Source organism: Balaenoptera musculus, chromosome 2, assembly GCF_009873245.2.
Source record: "Balaenoptera musculus isolate JJ_BM4_2016_0621 chromosome 2, mBalMus1.pri.v3, whole genome shotgun sequence".
NCBI classification, from domain to species: domain Eukaryota; kingdom Metazoa; phylum Chordata; class Mammalia; order Artiodactyla; family Balaenopteridae; genus Balaenoptera; species Balaenoptera musculus.
Window position 1 is genome coordinate 150,429,865 of NC_045786.1, and position 23,740 is coordinate 150,453,604.

The following is a 23,740-nucleotide window of genomic DNA, read 5'->3' on the forward strand; positions in this document are numbered from 1 at the left end:
GGCTCAGCTTGTCTCCAGAGATGCCCAGGCCCTGGGCTCCTCACTCCCATATGTTCTTGCTTCAGCACAGAAGTGGTCAGAGTAGCTGTTGACCTCTTGGTTCCTCTTCCAGGCCTTGACAAGAATGGTACCCATTTCTCCCTCATTGCACATCACCCCTCCCCTCACCACAAGTGACAGAGGGTAGAGAAGCCCTGCTTGCCATTTCTCCTCTCCTGCTGCAAGCCTCCCCTAATTCATAGCCCTACCGCCTCCTCTCTCCTCTGCACCAGCCTCTGGCAGCCCCACCTTGATAGGGAGTGGATGAGGGCCACTCTGGAATGTTCTGGAAGGAATCTTAGGACTGGGTCAAATAGATGGGAGCCTCAGAATCAGTCTTTTGAGGATTATGGGGCCCTCCTCTCCCCGAGGGAGCCTGAACACTCACAACATTTGTCCTCACCCACCCCAACCCTACCAAGGAACAGTGGCACAGGCTAGAGTTTAGTCGCAAAAAATTGTGTACAAAATTGTGCAAGTCACTTACACCCTCAAATTTCTTATCTATCAAATTTGATTACTTATATCTTCCCTGTCCTCCTCCCAGAGGGTTAAGAAGGGATATGTGTTCTAGTTAGTGTATGTGTTATATAAAACAGTACATCTACATAAGACAATAACTTTCTGAGAACACTCTCCGTAGAGAGGATCTAAGGTTTAATTACAGCAGATGTTTGAATTAGAAAACCAAAGATGAGGCTCCAGTGCCAGCACCCGCCCCTCTTTGGTTGTGTCTTCAGTAATCTGTGCAATTAAGACGATGTTAATCACCAATTAGCACAGCGTCATGCACTGTGTAGAACTCAATAGTCGGTAGCTATGGATACTAAGATGGGGCTGAAATGAGTACCTCTCCTGTCAACCTCACAGAAAGAGCGGGTCTTTGTTCTGTCACTACTGTTAAGGGGAAAAGACATGAACTGAGAACCGTGTGGCCCCCTTTTTTCCTGGGCAGTCCCTCCCTCTAATGCCCCTTTCCTTCAGTGACTAGGCCTTGGGGACTGCCCACTTACAAGGTCGAGAGAGACATATCCAAGTCTCCAAGAATTCCCAGGAAGTGGATGAGCCTCTACCTGTGGGATGGCCACAGCGGCCCCGGGCCCCTGGCATGAGCCCCCCTCCACCCCAGACCATCGTCCTCACCCCTGGACCTCTGTCTGTTCCCGCATCTCCGCAGCATCCTGGAGGATTACAAGTTCATCCAGTGCGGTGTGTCGGCCCAACAGTCCTCGGTGACCACCATCGTCAAATCCGACCACTGGAGGGTTGTCCTTGCCCCACACCCCAAAGACATTATTTGGTAAGCCCTCTCTGTCCCTCCCCTCTCCTTTGAGCTCCTCTGGGACTGAAGAAGGCCGTAGGACGGCGAAGGGAATCAGGGCCTGTCCTCCTGCTTCACTGCCCGCGCACGGCCCCCGCTGGGCTGTTTCTCTCGTGGGCGTCACAGCCTCCGCCCACCCCCAAACCCACCCCACCACAAGCGTGGAAGGCACCCAACCTCTGAGGAAAGAGTTTTTTCCTGCAGAAAGAATTCGGATCGTTTCTTTGGCTCACCTATGGGATATATTCAGAGCCTTTACAAGTGGTGTGACTGAGGGGAAGGCCCAGGGCTGTCTCATGCAGGTATGGGTGGGCGCACGGGGTTGAATTAGACCAGGGCAGCCCGGTCCACAGCTGGCGTGCAGGAAACAGCACGGGCTGTGTCTGAGGGCTGAGACCCGGGGTCCTAAGTGCGTCTCCCTCCTCCATCCTGCCCAGGAAACACCTGTCTGTCCGCCGCTTCCATTGGTGGGCCCGCTTCATCACAATCAACACCTTCCTCTTCTTCCTCTTCTTCTTCCTCACCACGCCTGCCATCATCATCAACACCATCGACATGTACAACGTCACCCGCCCCATCGAGAAGCTGAAGGTGCCTCCTCTGCTCAGGCCAGGCGCAGGGGCCCCAGGGAGATGAAGGAGGAACTCAGGCGAGGAGGAGGTGGGAGGCCCACTGGGACGTGACTCCGATGCCCACATACTTGTGGCAGTGGCAGCGGTGTAAATGGTGGCACAGCGCTTCCCGTGCTCTAAAGGGCATGAATGTGGGTCGTTGCCCATCTTAGGGACCGGGGCTGAAGAGTGGGGGAGCCCCAGGCAAGTTCTGGGGTGAGTTTGGGGGGATGGGCTTGGAGGGCTCCTTTACATTGGGCCAAGCTAGCGGTACAAAAGGGGCAGCAGAAGGTGTGGCGAGCGTGACAGCTCTGTTCTCCCCACGTTCTCTAGAGCTGGGCTCCCTGCTCTGAAGACAGGGTTGAGGGCGGGGCAGGCAGAGGTTAGTTCCAAGGCAGCCCTTCTAGAGGAAAAGGCCCTCCAGCTTTGTCTCCACTTCCCGCACTTCCAGACACACCCACACCTGGCTGGGCGTGCGCAGCAGCTCACAGGAGTCGTCCCTGGAGGGAAGGGCTGCTTCCTATGGACAGAGGTGTTCCGAGGAACTGGACTGGCTCGTTTCCAAGTTCTATAGCCTCAAGGCTGTTGTAGTGATCCTAGAAGGCCCCTCCTTTCCTGTTATCCCCGTGCCTGTTCCAGCAAAACACACGCACCCACGTGCGCACGAACGCACGCACGTGCATGCAGTCAAGCCAAGCACTCCTGCTGCTGCTGCTTACCTTTGCCCTCCTTTGTCAACTTCGCAATAGGCCCCAGGCCAGGGGACCACAGCTCTCCCTGGGAATTCTTGCTCCATACCCTCCCCCTCTTCGTCACTTCTCACACGACATCACAACAAAAGCAGTGTCTCCTCCCTGAGGTCTGAGGCATGAGTGACAGCAGCTGGCTATGGCCTTAGGGCCAAGTCACTAGGGGCAGCCTAGGGCACCCCTCCGGTGACCTCAGCGTCGAAGGCCTGCACTCCTTGGGGATGTCACTTGACCTTGGGGTGTCGGCCTCCGGCCGCCCCAGCCGGGCAGACCCCTGACCAGGAAGGCGGGTCAGAAAGTCCAGGTGCACTGTGCAGCCTCGGGGACACCAGGCCTGCTCTGGACTGAGCTGGAGGAGAGGCCGGGGATGTGGGAGAAGGCGAGGGAAGCCTGCAAGGAGAAGGGGCTTCTTGCATTGACGTCTCTCTGCCCTTCTCCGCTCCACCCCTACAGAGCCCCATCGTGACCCAGTTCTTCCCCTCCCTGTTGCTCTGGGCCTTTACGGTGATAATGCCCCTGATCGTCTACCTCTCCGCCTTCCTTGAAGCCCACTGGACCAGGTGAGCTGGGGGCCTCCCCTCCTAGCCCTGCTCTTGGAACCTGCTTCTTCCTCTGCCCCCCCAAACCCCACCAGCTTAGTACTCTGGCTTCCTGTCTGGCCTAAGGAATGGAATAGATATGGGGTGGCTTTGATGCCTGAAACCTGCCCGGAACACTAAGGGATACTTTTTTCTTTGGAAAGAGGGGACCAGTTTGGCTCTGGGCCTCTGGCCTCAGGGATGCTGAGATAGGGCCGCCATACCAGGCACGTGGGGTCAAAACCCAGCCCTCCTCGGGCTGCTCCCTCAGCCTCCAGCCACGCGCCTCCAGCCACGCACCGAGGGTCTGGAGCTGCGGGCAGAGATAGGCAGTGCCAGGAATTCCAGGCAGAGGGCAGAGGATGAGAGTGAGAGAGCAGGACTTGTTTGGAAAATGTCAGAAGAGCTGCTATGGCCATAGCAGAGGAGCCCCTGCACTCAGTCTGACTGTAGACCCATGTAGCCTACACAGTGCCCACATCTTAAACAATTAAGAGCTATTTTCTATTTATTAGCACTAATAGTTCTATGGTAGGAGCTAATTAGTTAGAAAGGATTTACTGTATGCTGGGGCAGGTGGACCTGCTTTGGCCTGAAGGCTGTGTGGGTCTCAAAAGTTATTTCCGGCACCAAAAGTTTCTATCATCCTATCAGGCAGTAAGCCAGGAGGTTTATCTTAACAGAAATCCTTACTGGTCTTTCCTCTGGCCAAGAAAAGGGCTCATGTTGCTTATTGAAACTCTGCAAGAATTCTGAGTATCATTAGTAATGTCCCTTGAACAGAGGTGTCAAATATATGGTATGTGTGTGCCTTCCCTTCCTTTTCTTATGCCCAAGGCAGACATCACTAGTTGATCATGCTATTCTTTCCTGCTGCTCCCAGCCACAGCACAGCTCACAGTGCTCCGTGGAGATGGCACTGGTATGCACTATGAAACCATTTTCTAGGCCAGGTAGCCGTCTCTCTCTCTCTTCATTCTGTAGTAAGGCGATTGGTTCTTATCATGTCTCTCTTTGTTTCCTTCTAGATCAACTCAGAATCTGATCATAGTGCACAAGTGCTACATCTTTCTGGTGTTTATGGTGGTCATTCTGCCCTCTATGGGACTGACCAGGTACCTCACCTCCAATTATCTCTCCTCTGTCAGCCAGGCTCACCCTAGAGTTGGAACTTCCTCTTTCAGATACTGTAGGCCCACCTCTGGTTGCTGCAAATCCATTCCTCAAATGACAGTCCGGTGCCTGTCATGAGCCTAGCATGAGTCAGGTATCATGTGAACTCTAGGCCGTCAGCCATGAACTCTGCCCTCAAAGAGCTTATCCTCCAGCTGGGGAAACAAGCCTTACCTATCAGCTAACTGACAGCCCAAGGTGGGAAGAATGTGCAGTAGAAATTCAGAAGAGGGAGAGAACATTGTGGGAGCAATGGCTGGCGAAGGTTTGCTAGAGGGGAGGCCTTGAGCTGAAAGGCCGAAGGGTTAGGGCCCAGCATTTAGAAGAGAGGCAGTGTGGATTGGCCAGCTAGAATATTAAGATGCAAGAGTCTTTGGGGATTGGGCAAGGGAGGTTGAAAGGAAGGAAGCCAGCCCAAGAGGAACTGAACCCCAGGCCTTAGGTCATAGATTCATTAACTGAAGGGTCTGCTTTATTCTTGTTCTTTTCTTGTGCTTTATTCTTTATTCTAGTTTGGACGTCTTTTTACGCTGGCTCTTTGACATCTACTATCTGGAACAGGCATCCATCAGGTTCCAGTGAGTACTAGAGTGCATGTTTCAGGTGTACTCCCAATGTGCATTGGGGCTTCACACCAGGTGGATATGTGTATCCTTTATTTGCTCATACAGGTAGAGATGAATGCATGTTAACACTCTCATTAGGCAGCCTCTAAACATTTCCTGTGCCATGGATCCCTTTGGGGGTAAAGCCCAGGGACTCCTTCTCTGAATGAAGTTTTTGAAATAATTGTAGATTCAAAGGAAATTGCCCCCAAAAATGTCCTATGTACGCTTTATCCAGTTTCCCCCAATGGTAACATCTTGCGTAACTATAGTACAATATCACAACCAGGAAATTGATGTTGAAACAATCCACAGAGCTTGTTCAGATTTTGCCAGTTTTACATGTACTCTGAGTAGATTTCCTTAAATGTACAAAATACCTGGGTTATAACAAAAACCAATTATGCTGAAACATAGTTATCAAAATATTTTAAAATTCAAATTTGCAATGCAATCTCTATTAACACATTTAATAATAGGCCGATGCATTCTAAAGGTAGGCAAGCAAAAGTTACATTTTATTGTTTTAAAGGCATCGGTGTGAAAGCTGATGTTACTTAGCTAGAAGAAGAATATTAAATTGGGCAGGGGAGTGGATTTTTGACAAGGCAACATGCAGGTCGTGTTAGATATCCAGCCAATTTCTTTTTTGTTTTGTTTTGTTTTTAGGGTTCCAAATGTTGAAAGTCCCAATTTTCAAAGGTATATTATTGCAAATGACATGCAAGCTTTCATAGCTTGCTTTATAAGGCAAGGACCAGAATTTTCCAAGCTTTCTACAATTAAACTATAACTGTAATAAGTTGATTTTTTTCCAAGATGAGTGAGTTCATCTTTGGCTAGGTCATTATCTTCAATACAGTTTGTATATGAGAAAGAAAAGAATTGTGAGTTCATGACTCAACTCTGATGCCCTCAAGAAAGAATAGCTTTTGAAGGAGTTCTGAAATGTGTCCAGGGGCTTACAGATTTCTCTTTTCAAGGAAGGTGACAGAATTGTGTAGATGGAGACACTGGAAAGCAACAGAGATGCCTGGGTCACCAACGTGAGAACAGGCAGTGTGACCATCCATTCAGGTGGCTGAATGACTACTAGTTGAAGTCGGCCAGCTAGCTATGTCAAACACACGTGTGCAGACAGAAAAATCTCAATCATGTGAATTTAGCATGTCTAATTTAGCGGCCTGACTAATAACTAGCATCATTTTGAAATGATGATGAGCACAAATGGTATCGTAAGAGCTCAGCAATAAGTACAACACGATATGAAAATACCTCATTTCAACTGGTGACAGACTCATGGCTATAGCTGACATCACTGTGATTTGTTGCCCACGCTCTTAATGGAAGGAGGTGCTAAATTGGAGAAAGTAAAGACGTAATCTTTTCCCTATTCAAGGTCACAGACCCCCAAAATTCTACTTGTGGACTCTCCAGGGTCTGTGGATCCAAGTCAAACAGTCCTTCTTTATTAATTTTTTTTGAATTTTATTTTAATTTATTTTTTATACAGCAGGTTCTTATTAGTTATCTATTTTATACATATTAGTGTATATATGTCAATCCCAATCTCCCAATTCATCCCACCACCACCACCTGCCCCCCGCTTTCCCCCTTGGTGTCTATATGTTTGTTCTCTACATCTGTGTCTCTATTTCTGCCTTGCAAACCAGTTCACCTGTACCATTTTTCTAGATTCCACATATATGTTAATATACGATATTTTTTTTTCTCTTTCTGACTTACTTCACTCTGTATGACAGTCTCTAGGTCCATCCACGTCTCTACAAATGACCCAGTTTCGTTCCTTTTCATGGCTGAGTAATATTCCTTTGTATACATGTACCACATCTTCTTTATCCATTCGTCAAACAGCCCTTCTTTAGAGCAAGCCAGTGCATGTATCTCCTAACCCATCCACAAATGCCATAGACCACCCCCAGCCCTGCTCAGAAGGGCCCTTGTTAACTTAAACTGGTCTGAGAACACATGTATACAGTCAGCCCTCCATATCCATGGGTTCCACATCTTCAGATTTGACCTACTGCAGATCAAAAGTATTCAGGAAAAGAATTCCAGAAAGTTCCCAAAAGCAAAACTTGAATTTGCTGTGTGCAGGCAGCTACTTGCACAGCATGTACGTTGTATTTACAGCTGTTTACACTGTGTTAGGCATTATAGATGATCTAGAGATGATTTAGAGTATACAGGAGGATGTGCCTAGGTTATATGCAAATATTATGCCAGTTTATATGAGGGACTTGAGCATCCCTGGATTTGGTATCCGCAGGGGCTCCTAGAACCAATCCCTCACGGATACCGAGGGATGACTGTATTTGAAAGCTGTTCTCCCCATCTCTACCTCCACCCCATCCCCACTTCCTCAATTCGTTTCCTCTCTCTCCTCCTTCCTCCCAATATCTCTGCCCTTTCCCTCTTCCCCGGCTTCTGTGGCTGTCTTCCACCCAGGTGTGTGTTCCTGCCAGACAATGGCGCCTTCTTTGTCAACTACGTGATCACGTCAGCTTTGATTGGCACAGGCATGGAGCTGTTGCGCCTGGGGTCACTCTTTCTGTACACCACCCGCCTCTTCTTCTCCAGGTCGGAGCCAGAGAGAGTCCACATCAGAATGGTGAGGGCCAGGCCCTTCCCTGAGCACAGCCCTCAGAGTTTCCCTTGGGCGGGTGTCAGGAAGGGGGCCTGTTAGAAGCACGGAAGGACCGGAGGTGGGAGGCATGGTGAGGTGGGGCAAGGTGCTTCTCGGACACCGGGGTTGGAAGGGAGGTTGCCATCCCGGACAAGGAGCACAGAAGCAGCCAAGCCAAGCGGACCGGGCCACCTCAGGAGGACCCCTGCCTTCTGCCCCAGAACCAGGCCATGGACTTCCAGTATGGGCGCGAGTACGCGTGGATGTTGAACGTCTTCAGCGTGGTGATGGCGTACAGCATCACCTGCCCCATCGTTGTTCCTTTTGGTGAGTCGTCCCTGAAGCTCACTGGGGACTGCACACCCTCGGACTGGGAGCCCCACAGCATCCAGCTCCCTCCTGGATCAGGAGGAGACCTGGGACAGCCTGTCGGAAGGGTGGGGAGGGGCCGGGTCAGAGCCAAGCCAGTCAGGCGGCCAAGGTTGGGTGGCTGTTTACATAGGATGTTTGTTGACGGAATAGGTTCTAGGGGCTCCAGGGAAGCTGCTGGTCCCAGAGGTCAGCACCACGGAGCTCCCACAGCCTGTTCTTGGCCCTTGCCACTCTGACAGACCTGAATCTAGCATCTCAGGCCTGGCGGGGGGGAGCCTTGGGACGGCCGCTGAGTGTGCCTCCGTCTCCCGGCCCCCAGGGCTACTCTACCTGTGCATGAAGCACGTCACGGACCGCTATAACATGTACTACTCCTACGCACCCACCAAACTCAACGAGCAGATCCACACGGCTGCCGTCCACCAGGCCGTCTTCGCACCGCTCCTGGGTCTGTTCTGGATGCTCTTCTTCTCCATCCTGCGATTAGGTAGGTACCAAGCCCGCCCCACCATCCCGCCTCTGCCTGTTCCCCATTGCTCCGTCACCCCTCAACAACAACTGTGTAGGAGCAGAAAAAGCCTGGGAAGAGCAAGGTGTTACTCGTGGAACAGGGCAAAGCCCAGTGCCTTCTCTAGGCCTAGGGGGCTCGTGTTAAGAGTCCCGGCAGACCTTGGAAGCTAAGCAGAGGACCAACGTGGTCCAAATCATATACATTTTAGTTTACAACTTTCAGGGCAAAACCAAAGCAAAACAAACAAACAAAAAATTAAAAAAACATCCTATTCCTTCATTCTAACTCAAGGCTGGCAGGAAATAAAATATTAGCTATCAGGCTCCATTCGCAAGACATTCCCTCTGGGATCCTAGAAGATGCCTGGTCTTATGTGTTGTCAAAAACCTGGAGGAAGATTCAGAGCCTGCCCCAGCAGCCAGCTTGGCTACACAAAGCTGCTGTCCCCGCCCAGGTGAGCTCAGAGACACCCTCACAGAGAGAGTCCCCACAGGCCACAGACAGGAACCCCCAGCTCTCTGCCCTCAGAGTCACCCATGCCCCAGGCAGCAGTCTCTGCCAGCCCCTTCCCAGTCTCAGAAAAGGTTCATGCTGACCTCCCCATCCTCCTTCTCCCCCCCACCACACTTGCCTTCCCTCAAGACACTTGACCGTAACCTTCTCAGTGGTGTGGAGAAGCAAAAGTCCATGTTTTTTCACTGCCTGTCACAGTGGCGTCAGTCAACATTCGGCTCAGTTATTTATGTGCGTTGTCCATTTGTTGTCGCCCCCGAAGCCTTTCCTGCCGCAGCAGACTTCATTTTTTTAATAATGTTTTTTTTCTAAGTATAAAGAGCTACATGTTTATTATCAAAAACAGAGAAAATTGAAAGATCAAAATTTGAATGACCTACCAGCTCACCTACAGCCTCATGTCTATCGCTCCCACACCTCGCTCTGTGCATACGTTTCGGGGGACAGGGCAAAGTGGAGGGAGTTTATTGGCTTACTCTTACTTTACAAAATTGTGATATCCATTTTATACTATTCAGACTTGTATCCTGAATTTCTTCACTGAACATTATGTTCTGAGCAATTTCTTGCATTATCAAAATACTGTTGAGTACATGCCTTTTAACGTCTGCGTTAAATTCTGTCACTTTTAGTCAGTTCTCCATTGTTGGGATATTGAAGTTGTTTATCATTTTTTGCTTTTATAAAAACACAACAATAAACATCATTATGCAATAACTTCTGACTGTAAAGACTGATTTTCAATATTTATGTAGTTAGAAAACTGCTGCCATAAAAAAGTTACCAAACTTCCCCAAACAAAAATTCTGAATTGCTTTTCCATGCCATTAGCACATGTAACTGAGCACACTCACTTCAAAAGGGCTTACAAGGGCCAGACAGAGAAAGACAGATATCATATGATATCGCTTATATGTGGAATCTAAAAAAAAAAATGATAACAAATGAACTTATCTACAAAACAGAAACAGACTCACAGACTTAGAGAAGGAACTTATGGTTACCAGGGCGGAAGGGGGGTAGGGATAGATTGGGAGTTTGGGATTGACATGTACACACTGCTATATTTAAAACAGATAACCAACAAGGACCTACTGTATAGCACAGGGAACTCTGCTCAATATCCTGTAATAACCTAAATGGGAAAAGAACTTGAAACAAGAATAGATATATGTATATGTATAACTGAGTCACTTTGCTGTACACCTGAAACTAACACAACATTGTTAATCAACTATACTCCAATATAAAATTTAAAAAAATTTTTTTAAAAACAGGCTTACAAGAAAAGGTGTGGGTCTGAGACTGACTGTATTTTGGGGCAGTGGCATAAATGAGTGACTCAGAGATACTTCCCAGGGACCATGAGGTGGAAGGTAACTGACATCAAGGAGGACGTTTAATGGGCACCTAAACGGATATTTAAGTCAATTAATTTTTTTTCATGGAATCCACCGGATGCCAAATCCTAAACTGGCCAAATAGCACAGAGGAGTGATGTCCTTGTGTCGGGCTCATTGATCAAGTTGTTAAGGGAAGAACTGGGCAGGGACATCTCTGCCCCAGGCTCCAAACTCCTACAGGGGTGCTGAGCTGGGCCACAGGCATCTGTCAGCCCGGGCGGCATCTCAGCCGGCACCCCTGCCCACAGCTCTGCTCCTCAAGCACCACGCCCATGCCTTTCCTTCTCCTTGCAGGGCCGCTACACGCCATCACCTTCTTTTCCCTCTCCACCCTTATTGTTTCCATGATACTGGCCTGCGTTGGCACTTTTCTGGGGAAGCTTCGGAAAGCATCTGACTATGAGGTGAGTCGCCAGCCTGGCTTTCCTCCACACGTTCTCCCGGTCCCAGGGCACACAGCTCTCGGACGCCCACCTGAAGCACCACGATGACGAAAGGCTCTTGCCTTTCCCTCTGATGATGGGATGTGCAGACTCAGTGCCGGGTGTACGTGCTGCATGTGTCCTTGCACTGGCCCCGGAATCACGCCTCCCGCGGTGGGGAGATCCAGAAGACAGCTGTCCTCATCTCCCCTCTGACATCTCCTCCGAACCACAGGCTGCTGGCCCATCCCTCCTACGATGTGAGCCTATTCAGCCACTGAGCTGTGAGGACCATTCCAAGGCACGGAGGGTTGAGAGAGAGGATGGAGTGAAGGAGTAAAAGAGGGGGTGGTAAAGTATGATAACCTGGGGAAGGGGGACAGTCATCTCACTTTTAAGAATCTCAGGATTGGGCTTCCCTGGTGGCGCAGTGGTTGAGAATCTGCCTGCCAATGCAGGGGACACGGGTTCGAGCCCTGGTCTGGGAAGATCCCACATGCCGTGGAGCAACTGGGCCCGTGAGCCACAATTACTGAGCCTGCGCGTCTGGAGCCTGTGCTCCGCAACAAGAGAGGCCGCGATGGTGAGAGGCCCGCGCACCGCGATGAAGAGTGGTCCCCACTTGCCGCAACTAGAGAGAGCCCTCACACAGAAACGAAGACTCAACACAGTCATAAATAAATAAATAAAAGAACGTGAATTTCTTTAAAAAAAAAAAAAGAATCTCAGGATATTGAACTTGCCTGGAAGGGAGGCCTGGCTCTCTGGGCCCCATGACTCTTTCGGCTCTTTGCCAGTGGGGCCCAGCCAATTATTAGAGAAGGGATCTAATCCGTGCCAACAGAACTGTGTGCTCTAGATCAGCACTTCCTAAAGCAGGGTGACTGTAGAGGTGTACTGGAATGATTTCCAGTGGACTAAAACATTTTATATTTTTCACGGTTACACATTTATTTTTCTAGTTAACCTTGCTTACGGCAACTGACACAGGATTTCTATTTATAATAGTGCATTGTTTCCTTTTCAAATGAATTTAAATAAGAAAGGAAGTTGATTTAAAGCACTAGCATCCTGCTGAGTCAGAGGAGGGAGCCTCTGAGAAGAGAATCTTCTTGCTTCCAGTGGTCCCGTATCTGTGGCCCTGGGCCACAGATCCTGGGAGGATGGACCCTCCTCCATCCCCTGGCCCGAGTCCACGCTAGTGAAGGACCAGAGCGAACGACGCTTCTGGCTCTGTCTTCCCAGTGCAACGATGTCCTGGGATCTGGTTGCTTAAGGGTCCATTCTAGAGACAGAAGGTGACAGGGGACCTAACCCCTCATCTCATTACAGAGATAGAGGGGAAATTCTGGCAGGAGAAGAGGTATTATGGAAGTCAAGGCTTCTCCTAGAGTCAAAGCAGTCTCATCTTTGAACCGCAGCCTCCACTCTGCTTACTCTCTCCCACCATGGTCCTTGCGAATGGAATATTTCAGAAGGGTCTCCCCAGCTTCCCAGTCCACTCTCTGTCCCGCTGGGCTTCAGCCCTGCCAGCTGGGCTGCGGGTCTGGAAAAATAGAAGATGAGTTGAGTTTAAGGGGAGCAGTAGGCCCCTTAAGCCTGAGTTTAAGGTCCAGGCTTCTCTGGACGTGGGGAGGGCGGGGGCACCCCGTGACCCTCCTTGTCTCTCCCGCCGCTGCAGCCCGAGGAGGAGATGGAGACCGTGTTTGACCTGGAGCCCAGCAGCACCTCCTCCACGCCAACTTCCCTTGTGAGTCAGTGCCTTCGCCCTGGGGCATGTCAGGGGGCGGGTGCTCGCAGGGGTGGGCTACTCCAGCAGCACTGCGGGGACACCAGCAGTTAGTGGCCACGCTGGGTACTGGGGAGGAGCCGGGTGTCCCTGGACCCCCTCCTCTGACGCAGCAGGACTTGGCCCAGGTCAAATTGCTGCCGTGGCCCTGGCTGAAGAGCCTTCAGAAAGATAGAAGATCCAGGATTTACTCCAGGACATTCTCTAGAAGGAGCTCAGAGAGGACAAGAACGGTCAGGGCGAACCCAGCCACAGCGAGCTCAGTCGTGTAGACGCAGGGCCGTGCTGGGGCTCGGCTTCAGGACCGAAGGCTGCCTCCAAGGGCGCAGGGGCCAGGCAGAGCGGCGCAGACAGAGCCGCAGCGAGCTATTGGAGGTCTGCACCGCATGGTAAGGCAGGGGCTGCGCCAGATGAATGAGCCCGTCCCCTTGTGAAGAGACGAGGCCGGACTCAGAATGCAGGGGTCCAGCAGGCTGGGCGTTGGCTCCCACACCATAGCTCAGCCTGGAGGGGCGTGAGCGCTCGCCCGCAGCCCGGCCACAAGTGTGGCTGCAGGGCCACTGATGCATGCACCGAGCAGGGTACCAGGTCAGCCTGTGCCCCGATGCCAGGGTGCCTTGGAGAGAACTGAAGAAGGGTACCAGCCAGCCTGGGCACTCAGGGAAGGCTTCCCGGAGGAGGGAACATCTAATCCGACCCCAGCAATGGGAGAGTAGGGGTTACCAGGTGGAAGAGTGTGTGTGGGGGAAGAGCATTCAAGGAAGAGGATCAGCCTGTGCAAAGACCCCAAAGAGAGAATCTGGAGAACCGGGGAACCTAAGACAGTTTGGGGCCTGGTGCAAATGCAGAGTGGGTGGCAGGGACCGGTGGGAGGGGAGGCCCTTTAGTCACGGCAGCGTTGGGTGAAAGCTCACAGACGCAACAGTGGGCGGATGTGCCCACGCCAGGTGCATAGAACTACAGGTCTGCCTCACTCTGAAACGAACCCTACAGATAGGGCCCGATGAGCTCTGGGAGGTGGCAGGCAAGAGGGAGCTCCAGTACCAGAGAGACAACAAAGGTTTCGAAGCAGGAAAGTCTCTCTTCACATAGCATCTCCCCTGGGGCCCTTCCAAGATGACCCCTCTGGAATATTGTCATTAATCAGTTATTGAAACCTTACAAACTAGACGCTTCACCATTCTCGCTCTTGATCTTTATGATAAACCTGCACAGTAGGGGTTTTTATCCTCATTTTACAGATGGGGAAACTGAGGCTCAAAAAGGTGAATTAGTTTAGACCCTAGAGTACTACTATGCAAGGAAGTGGCAGAACAATGTTTGAACCAGGTCTGTCAGACTCTAGAGTTTGAGCTTTAAAAAAAAAATTACTGGAATTGATTTTTTTTAATCTTTCATTATTATAACCGAGGGGTCTGAGCGTTGTAGATAATTATGGGGAAAAAACAGAGAAGCAAAAATAAGAAAATAAAAAGTCCATGTTTCTACCACCTAGAGATGACCACTGATACCTTAATGTATATTTTTTCAGATATATAGATTTTTTTTAATGACATAATACTGTACACTATTTTATAACCTGCATTTTAAAAGACAATCTCTTTCTACATATATACATTTTTACCTCTTCAAATACCCAGTCCATATTCAACTTGTCCTACATGTTCCAGAAATATCTTTTACAGCTTGTCCAGACCAAGATCCAATCCAGTCTCTGTGCTAGATTAATCTGGCACCTGTGCATGTCCCTTTTATTTTAGCACCGTCTCTGTTTTATGACTTGTTGGAGAGACCAAACCAGTAGTCCTGCAGAATGTCCCAACTTCTGGCTTTTTCTGGCTGTTTCTTCATGGTATCTTACAGGAGGTTACACTATCTCCTGTATTTCCTGAAAACTAGAAGTTAGATCCAAAGGCTTGATAGATTCAAGTTCAACACTAGGGGCTAGATAGAACACATTACAGGCAGTGCTGTGAGTCACACCAGGCAATATATAATATCCCATTTATTGCCATTAATGATGCTGAAGTGACTCCCTGATTCAGGGATGACTGCTGGCTTCTTCCATTGTTCAGTTACCATTTTTCCCCTAGGAGCCAAAAGTCATCTATGGGGTTTATTTTGGCCTTATGAAAATACCTAAATTCTTCTGTAGAAAGAGTGTTCTCTCATCAACTAGGGCGGTTTAGTTTCACTGAAATAAATTCCCACAGGAAAGGTTTAATTCTATCCAATAATTACCTATTTTCAAAATAAGGAGTTGGTTTAAAAGTCCCTTCAAAGGATGACAAACAGCTCTGACCCTAGTACTTCTTGTGCTTTTCTATTCTGCTGCCATCCCAGGCATTCCTGGGCCCATGCCTGGATTTCACAGGTCACATGACCAAGACCTCAGCTAGCAGCCTCAGTTTCAAATCCTGATTCACAGGCCAACCAATGACACAGCCCGAGGGAGTTGGATGCGCCTCTGAAGCTGTGTTAGAAAATGCGCTAGCTCAGGAATGGGGCGGGGGGGGGGGGGTCCCTCCAGACCCCAGTGTAAAGGAGACTCACGTCATCTCCCCCTGGGTTCAGCCTGACCTGGAACCAAGAATGAATGGCACGTGTGCTGAAGGAAGCGTGGACTAGGAGTAGGAGACTCGCACTAAGTAGCCCGGGGAGCACGTAGATGCTCGATAAATGATCGAGAGCAACTGGGCAGATAGCCAGGGACTTGGGCTGCGGGGGAAGAAGGAAGGAGCCATGGCTTAGAGGGGCAGAGGCTCTGCGGGTCAAGCGTGAGGGGGAAGCGTGTGCCCAGGGCCCTGCCCCAGATGTGACCTCACCCCATCTCCCCTCTCTGTCCCGAGCAGCTGTATGTGGCCACCGTGCTGCAAGAGCCGGAGATGAACCTGACCCCAGCCTCCTCCCCAGCCCGGCACACCTACGGCACCATGAACGGACAGCCGGAAGAGGGAGAAGAGGAGAGTGGTGTGAGGGGCTTTGCAAGGGAGCTGGACTCGGCCCAGTTCCAGGAAGGGCTGGAACTGGAGGGCCAGAGCCAGTACCACTGACCAGGACCCAAGGCCTCCACCTGGCGACGCCAGCCGGGAGTGGCGGCCAGGGGAGAGCCCAGCAGGGGGAGGCAGGAGGGTGGCCTGGACCGCCCCACTACCTCCTGCAGACTTCGGGAAGGCCCCAGCGGAGCCCTGGCTATCTGTCGGCCACGTGGAGGCCCCGACCTGCTGACCAGCTAGAACGGGAGACGACAGGCAGTGTAGAGGGACCCCAGGATGGGATGGAGGATACCGGCGAGCACCATGTCTTGGGAGCAGGGGCTGGAGCCCTGAGCACAGAGACTGAAGGCTGGGGGACTTCCCTGGCGTCACGGTGGAGAAGGTTTGCGTGAGGAAGCCCACTGAAGACTCTCTGGGGTCTTCGCCACCCTTCCACCAGCTGCCCTGCCCAAGGGGCTTCTGCTGCTGTCCTACCCGCACCCTCACTCCCAGCCCACCCCGCTGCTGCAGTCCGAGGAAGCAAAGGTATGTATGCTGGGCCGCGGCGCCAGCAAGACACAGACGGCCACCTCCTCCGGGTTTCCCTGCCCGGGGATCTGTAAAGAGAAAGTCTCCGCACCCACCCGCAGGAAGGGGCAGCTGAGACCATAGACTTAAAGGGGGCGACTGAGCCCCTTCCTATCCCTCTGCCCCTCATCAGATGTGCCCGGGAGCAGCAGGGCAGAGAGCCTCCTCCTTTCTATTCCTGCAAGAGCAGCTGGGGCGTGGTCACTCAGGGCTCATTAAATGGGACCTGTGTGCATTTTGATGAAGGCTGCTGGTTACTGTAAGGTGGGCAGGGCAGAGGCAGAATTCATGGAAGGAGGTCTTCTCCCAAAACGCTGAGTGATGAGAAACCAGATATACCTCCCCAAGCCCCCGGGCCTAATGAGAGGACCCCCCAAGGTCGAGGATGTGGCCACTGAGAGCTGCTCCGGCCGCGTGCCCATCTGAGTGCCTGGGCCCCCAGGGTGACCAAGGTGGGGGGTAGCTGAGGGTGAGAAGCCCATGCTGCAAACTGAAGGCACTGGCCTCTCCCCGGCCTCCGAGCAGGACCCTTCCTCTCCTCTCGGGGCCACCCTGCACTCTGCACTGAAGAGCAGTCCAGTGGCCTCCAGTGTGGTCCTGGCTCAGACACTGCGGATGCCCTGCGGGGGATTGAGGGGCACGGGCGGGGGCTGTGTCCTCCGTGGACAGGCATGCCCTCCCGGGGCGGCCCCCACCCGAGGCCTGGAGGAGCCGAATCCTGAGTGGGAACAAGGCTGGTGACACCACTGCTGCAGGCCGGAGGGGTGCAGGCCTCTGGGGACAGGCCCCCATCAGGACCACCAGGCAGCCAGCGGGGGGAGACACGAAGAAGGGCTGGCTAGGGCCTGGGTGGACCAGAATGAGCCAAGTCAAATGGGGTCTGCATGCTCTAGAGCTCTCCTGAGCTCCCTCCTCCAAATGTCTGGGCCCCTGCAGCCAACCTACTGAGGGTGGGCGTCCAGGTTCACCTCACCTGGGTGTTTCCCACCGGCTGCCGGGCCCACAGATGCGCCTGAGCTCAGATCACCTGAGCCTCACTTCTGCTCCACCCGTGCCCACATCCCGGCTCCAGAAGCTGCAAGCTTGACCCCAGAGGAGAAATAGCACTTGAGGGGCAAATATTGCTCTCCCGCGAGAGCTCAGCCCAGACCTTGGCATGAGGGATCTTTCCAGAGAGCCTGGCTCATCTGGGAGGAGGCCGTCTCTCCTTGTCCAGGTAGGAATAAGGAGGGAATTATACCCAGCTGGTCCCTCGTAAACCCAGGCCCCGCGGGGCTATCTCCCCCAAGCATTTCACCAGCCAACAGGGGGAAGTGGTCCTTTCCAGAACAGTCCAGCACAGAGCCCTGCCCACCATGGGGAGGTGGCAGCTCCAGGCCCTGCCCCACCCCCAGGTGTGTGGCGAGGGCCGTCCTGCCAGAAGCTGGCCTGAGGGCTCTCCTTCACGTGGCACTACTTGCTGGCATCCGCCCCGGCCTCCGCAGCCCCTGCAGGACTGTTCCTGCTGCTTGTCTCGCCTCCCACTGCCCAGCTGGCAGCCTGTGGAAGCTACATATGGAAAGGTCCCAGCAGATGCTATGGCAGCATGGCTGGGGCTTCCCCCTCTGAATCTGGGTCAAGTGCAGTCTGGTTCTGAGAGAAGACGGTGAGGATGTTGGGAAAGTTGCTGCGTCTACTCGCTTCTCTACTCTTCCCGGAGACCCCGGCTACAGCCGCTCGACCTCCCGTGGTCACCGCTACGGGTGTGGGCGCACTTTGGCTCTTTACACGCCATATCCAGGCCCTCCTCAAGCATCTCCCCTCCAACCTGCTCTCTCGGCCCACACGCTTCTCACCCATTGGCCTCCGCCTACCACCACCCACCCCATCCCACTGCCCACTTCCCAGCTGCCCCTGCCCCATCTGTTCCCTCAAGCCCCGCCTCTCAGACCTGATCCTCTCTGGAGGGAGCTGCCTCGGGGGACCAGGTATTGCCTAGAGCCTTTGAGAAGTGCCCCTGCCGGGGCCTAGGGCAGCTCCATGCTTGCCTGCCTCTTCCTCAGACACTTCTGGAAGCAAAGTGCCTATCAGCAGCATTGCATCCTCTGGGGACCCCGGTGGGGAGTGTGGACTTCCCTTGGCCATCACCACTAAAGGAATGTACCAGAACGCCGAACCTTCTTGTTATTAACGCTATGACCGTGCCTTGAATAAACAAGTCCTCCCAACCTCTGCTGGCCTGTGCCTCTGCATCTGAACCAGCCCAGCAGGGCTTTCCCTCCATCTAGAAGGAGCCAGAGCTCCCGGAGGTGGCCAGGCTGGAGCACCACAACTTGCTTTGTGGCTTTGGCCCCTGGGGCCAGAGCTGCCACTCTGGGACCCTTGACCCCTGAGGCCTTCCCTGGCCCCTGTCCTCACAGGGGAAGGCCTGGCAAATGCTACCTCGTCAGCTGGAGAAACAGGAAGTGAATCTGCCTCTTTCCACCGTGGATGCTCTGAGAGTCCCCTGAGCAGTAGGGGAGAACTTTCCGGTCCATGAGCTACCCAGGAAGCCACCAGGGCAGCCTTTCCTGGGCAGCAGAAGCCCTGGGGTGAGTGCTGGGCCCTGAGAGCGGGCCCTCGGCCAGATGAGCAGCCGGGCTTGACAAGACGAAGACTTCAGGTGGGAGCCCGCAGGGAGCAGCACGCTGGGCTCAGGTCTGCGCCAGCCTCCGCCAGCAGCACGAGGGCAGGGGCAGGTCAGGGAGAGGCTGGGCATTAGGGGGGTATGTGGGGCTGTCACAGCAGGCCTGCACAGGATAAGAAAACCCTCTAGCAGAGGGTAGTTATGTCTGCTGTCACACCTGTGGCAAGGGGGGTAAATTCCCTGCCCTGGGGGACATGTGTCCTGGCCCTTCCTCTAGCCAGCTCGCTGACCCTGGGCCGGTCACCTCATCCTGAAAACAGGAGGGCAGGAGGCTGACCACTCTGTCTCATTACTGAATAGAGCAGATTCAGCCGCAGGGACAGAGGGAACAGGGTGTGGAGGGGGGCTTCCTCCCCCGCTGCTCCCTGTGAGGGCAGAGGCCACTCTCAGGGGCACGGTGCCCAAGGGAGGCTCCTGAGCCCCCCTCGCTGGACCTTCTCCTCAAGCTTTCATAGTCCACCCATGGGCAAGGGCTCAAAGCCCCCCATGGTGTGAACCCAGGCAGGGGGCCAGGGCCCATCCCCTTGACCCCTCTCCCCTCAAAGCAATTATCTTCCAAGTGGAGTCAGATGAAATCCACAAGAGATGCTTCAGTGGGGAGAGGGGTAGGAAGACCACCGTGGCCGGGTGGGAGGGGCTAGGTCCTGCTGCCTGGGAATGGGGATCAGGGGGGTTAAGGAGGGGGGGAGTGGGCAGATGGCCAAGAGGGAGGCCTGGTGCCAAGGAGGTCCAGGATGCCAGCTCCATGGGGCTCCGCCCAAGAGGGCATTGGTGCACCAGACTGAGTGCCGGGTTGGGCTCTGTGGGACTGGGGAGGAAGCAGAAGGGCCCTGGGCTCCAGGAGGCTGTGCCTGGAGGCCAAGCTTGGGGCAGCTCCCTGCCACCCTCCCAAAGCCGTCATGCTCGGGAAGCTCCATGCTGGCGGACTCTGGGTTTCTGAGCTCGCTCTGTGAAGGGCCCGGGGAAGCGTGGCAGAGCCTGGCTTATGGGAAGACAGTTCACAGGTTTTTTCAACAGAAGCTGTTTTTTGAACATCTGAGGTCCCACCTTGACAACCAGCAGCCCAGCATCTCTCAAGCTTCAAGTGCTGGGTCTCTAGCCCAGCTGCAAATTGGAGTATCCTGGGAGATTTTAAACAATCCCAACATCCAGGCCCCCTCCGTGAACAAGCCAGAATTTCTGGGGTGGGGCCCGGACGTTTCTATTTTACGAAATCCCCCCGGTGACTCTGGTGTGTAGGAGGGTTGAGTGAGCAAGGCTCTCATGGAGCTGGTAAGGAAAACCATCCCAGCCTCATGGTCCTGGAACTGCGCAAGCTGGTCTCAGCACCTCACACTGCCTCTCACCTCAGGGAGCGGGTAGCCCTGTAGCTTGTCCGTAGTTACAAATCCATAAGCTGGGAAACCTCTCCTCCGTTCACTCTGCCTCCAGAGAGCTCAGAAGGCAGGTGCCTGGTAGGTAATCAAAGATTAGACCCAAACAAGCATTTTCCTTTGGGCTTACAAGCAGTTAATGCCTAGCGTGGGCACAACTTCTGTTGTAATCATCTTACTTTGCAGTAAGTACTACTGTTGGACCAGAGAGACACACACACCAGCTTCAGGGGTCATTTCTGCCTGTCTGGTCACCTTCAGCAATGGTTTGAAGCCTCTCCTCTTCCATCCAAACATAGAGCCCAAAGTGGCTTTCCTGACAGCTTTCCCATGTGGAATGCAATAGATTATAAGTACAGTAAACAAATTTACATAGTGGGAGGTCAGGATAGGTGCTTTGAAGAAAAAATAAAGCAGGATGGGGGGGCTGTCTAGAGATGGGGAGGATGGGGGACCAGCTCTGTGGGAACGCGACATGAGACACGTGAGCCAGTGGAGGCTGCATGAAGGGAGTGGGGACTAAATGCGGGGCCCGAGGACCAGCGAGGAAGCCAGAGTGGCCGGAGCAGAGTGAGCGAGGGGAAGAGAGGAAGGAGGCGAGGTCTGAGGGGGCCATGGGGCTCTGTGGGCTAAGCTACTGGAGGGTTCTGAGCAGGGGAGAGACATGATCCCCTTACTAGCCACTGGGTGGGGACAAGACGGAAGCAGAAAGCCCCATTGGGGACTCTGTTGAGGCATCCAGGGGCGACAGTACAGTAGCTCAGCCAAGGACAGGGCAGTGAAAGAGGAGAGAGGTAGTGAAATTTGGAATAGGGCCTGGGAATCCCTGGATAGATTCGATGGGGAGGTCTGAGAGAAAGCAAGGAGATAAGGATGACTCCCAGTTCTTCAGCCTAAACAACTGGGTAAGCTGGTTTACCAAAGCAGAGAACGCTGGGAAGGAGCAGGTCTGGGAAAAAGACCAAGTGTTCCGTTTTGGTTGTGTTACGTCTGAGATGGTGCCTTGTGTGGACGTTGGGCGGCAGGTGGCTGGATACAGAGTCTGGAGTAAGGGAGAGTTGGGCTGGAGGTGTAAACTCCAGAGTCATCAGTGTCCGGATGGTGTTGAAAGCATGGGACTGGCTGCGATCTCTACAGGCGCAAGCATAGGTCGGAGAGAGATGGGAAGGAGGATCTGCAAGGGAGACTAAAAAGGAGTGGCAGAGGGGAAGGAGGGAAACCAGGAAAGCCTGGTGTCCTGGAAGCCAAGGGAAGAAAGGGACTCAAAGGGGAAGGGGGACCCCAGCTCTAATCACACTTGACAACAAATACGGGGCAGAGAGGAATGAGCTCAAAGACGCCACCAAGAAGCATCAGCCAAGTCAAATGCTGGACATGCCACTGAACAAATAACCAGGTTTCACCCACAAATCAATAGCCTGGGGGAGGAGGCGAGAGGCTGGTAGAGAATGAGAGGTTTAGGAGACACAACCAGATACAGTGCGTGGCCCTTGATTGCATCTTGAATTGAACAAACCAGCTGCAGAAAGACATCTTTGAGATACCAGGGAAATTTGAATATGAACTGGGTGTTATTAGGTGATGTTGAGGAGATAACTGTTCATCTTGGTAGGTATGTTGATAGCATGAGTTAAGAGGTAAAAAAAAAAAAAAAAAAAAAAAAATCAGCTAGAAATTCATATGGAAGACTTTACGAGTGAAAGAACATGATGTCTGGAATTAGCTTTGAAACTGTCCAGCAAAAGAAAAGGGCAGGGGGAGGTCTTGAGTTGCTTCACTGCTGATTCTGGGTGAAGGGTACATGGAGATCTGTTAGGCTCTGATTTTTGTGTATGTTAACGTAAGATAGAAGAAGGGGTGATCAACTCTTCCAAGTGCTGCTGAGCAGAAGAGGAAGATGAACGCTGAGACGTAGCCCCTGAGTTTGGCAGGATAGAGACTGTTGGTGACCTTGACGGTAAGATTGGTGGGTGGATGAAAGCCTGGTTGAAACGGGTTACCATCCTCTCACAGGAGTGATGACATGAGAACGGCAAGGAAAGACAACTCTTCTGAAGAGTTTTGCTATCAAAGGAAGTAAAGAAATAGGGTGGTAGCTGGAGAGGGAAGGGGGCGGTGAGGGAGGGGAGGTTCTTTGTGTAGAACGGGAGTTGTGGGCTGATGGAATGAGGAGAAGAGAGAGAGGATTCCAGGGCTGAGACCTGGAATGGAGGAGGAAGGAACTACCTACCCCCCCCCCCACACACACACACTCACACTCTTACATGCACGTACATGCAGACACGCACAAGTGGAAGAGAGGCCTTCAAGAGAGGCGAAAGCACCCATGCTTAGGATGGCTTAAGACACATCAGAGGAGGCTGTTTGGCCTCTCCGGAGCCAGGTCACCCCAGGCTCCTGGGCGGGTGTCAAACATTCAGGAGCCCTAGGCCAGGCTTGGCCACCAGATCCTGAGCCGCTGTTTGGTCACACAGCAGCGGAGGCCTCCTCACTGGAGCCTGTGTGGGCACAAGAAAAAGATACTTTTGATGCCCCAGCGGGAAAAGCACTCCTAACACGCTCCAGACCCAACGTCTGCAGTCACACAGCCTGGCAGGCCTGGCCCCCTGAGCTCAGCAAAAATGAGGCCCCAGCTGGAGCTAGGGAGGCTCTGCTGGTGCCAGTGGCATTGGTCTGGGCTGAGAAAACCGGACCTCGGGGTGTGGGTAGCTGGCCTGGGTGCAGTCCCTCCAGCCATTCACAGCCCAGCTCCAGGACCCCACACCTAGGAGGCCAGGAGCACGTGGCGGGTTAAGCCCAAGCCTGCTTTGGAGGAAGCCCGCTCTTATTAAAGTCACTCGCTCCCCATGCCCCTGGCTATGTCTCTACTGTTGTCTGCGTGCTTCTCATAACCACACCCCCACACACACACTCACACTCACACCTGCTCTTCAACTCCAATGTGCACCCCAGGTTATCACGTTTAGTCTCCTTAAAAAGACCACCCTGGGATTGGCACCTTCCCCTGCCAAGAGGATCTAGAAGCTTTCCTCAGATTTGGTGCAGCTGTCCTGGCACCTAATCCATTCAATCCCTGGCCTCACCTTGTCCACCAGCAGGTGGGCTCCCAGACCCCTGAGCAGTGAACTGCTTCAGACTCTGGACTAGTGTGGGTAAATGTTGTAACAAACCAACCCCCAAATGTACAATGGCACAAACACAGTAGAAGTTTATGTCTCTTTCCTGTAAAATTCAAAATCGGTGAGCCCCTGCTCTACATGCTGGAGAAGTACTTGGACTCTGCAAGGCACTTCTGATTAGTGGGTGCTCTCCTCCAAGCAGTGATTCAGGGACCCAGCTCCTTCCACCTGTGACTCTGCCACGTTCAATGCATGGCCCTCAAGGTCACTGTGAGGTCTGCATCAGG

General features: G+C 52.8%; 1 protein-coding gene across 5 annotated transcripts in view; it reads left to right on the forward strand.

Annotated features, from left to right (window-relative positions):
* The window catches only part of TMEM63C (transmembrane protein 63C), a 132,584-nt gene extending 114,081 nt beyond the window's left edge, over positions 1 to 18,503 (forward strand). For all 5 annotated transcript variants that reach the window (XM_036841854.1, XM_036841852.1, XM_036841855.1 and 2 more), the window contains 11 exons: positions 1,217 to 1,339; positions 1,798 to 1,951; positions 3,174 to 3,280; positions 4,327 to 4,413; positions 4,984 to 5,049; positions 7,546 to 7,708; positions 7,945 to 8,050; positions 8,415 to 8,582; positions 10,817 to 10,926; positions 12,626 to 12,694; positions 15,586 to 18,503. In XM_036841854.1, the coding sequence (XP_036697749.1) occupies positions 1,217 to 1,339; positions 1,798 to 1,951; positions 3,174 to 3,280; positions 4,327 to 4,413; positions 4,984 to 5,049; positions 7,546 to 7,708; positions 7,945 to 8,050; positions 8,415 to 8,582; positions 10,817 to 10,926; positions 12,626 to 12,694; positions 15,586 to 15,786 (1,354 nt within the window). In that variant the 3' untranslated portion in view covers positions 15,787 to 18,503. The remainder of the gene's footprint in view (positions 1 to 1,216; positions 1,340 to 1,797; positions 1,952 to 3,173; positions 3,281 to 4,326; positions 4,414 to 4,983; positions 5,050 to 7,545; positions 7,709 to 7,944; positions 8,051 to 8,414; positions 8,583 to 10,816; positions 10,927 to 12,625; positions 12,695 to 15,585) is intronic.
* Positions 18,504 to 23,740: the final 5,237 nt, after the last annotated feature.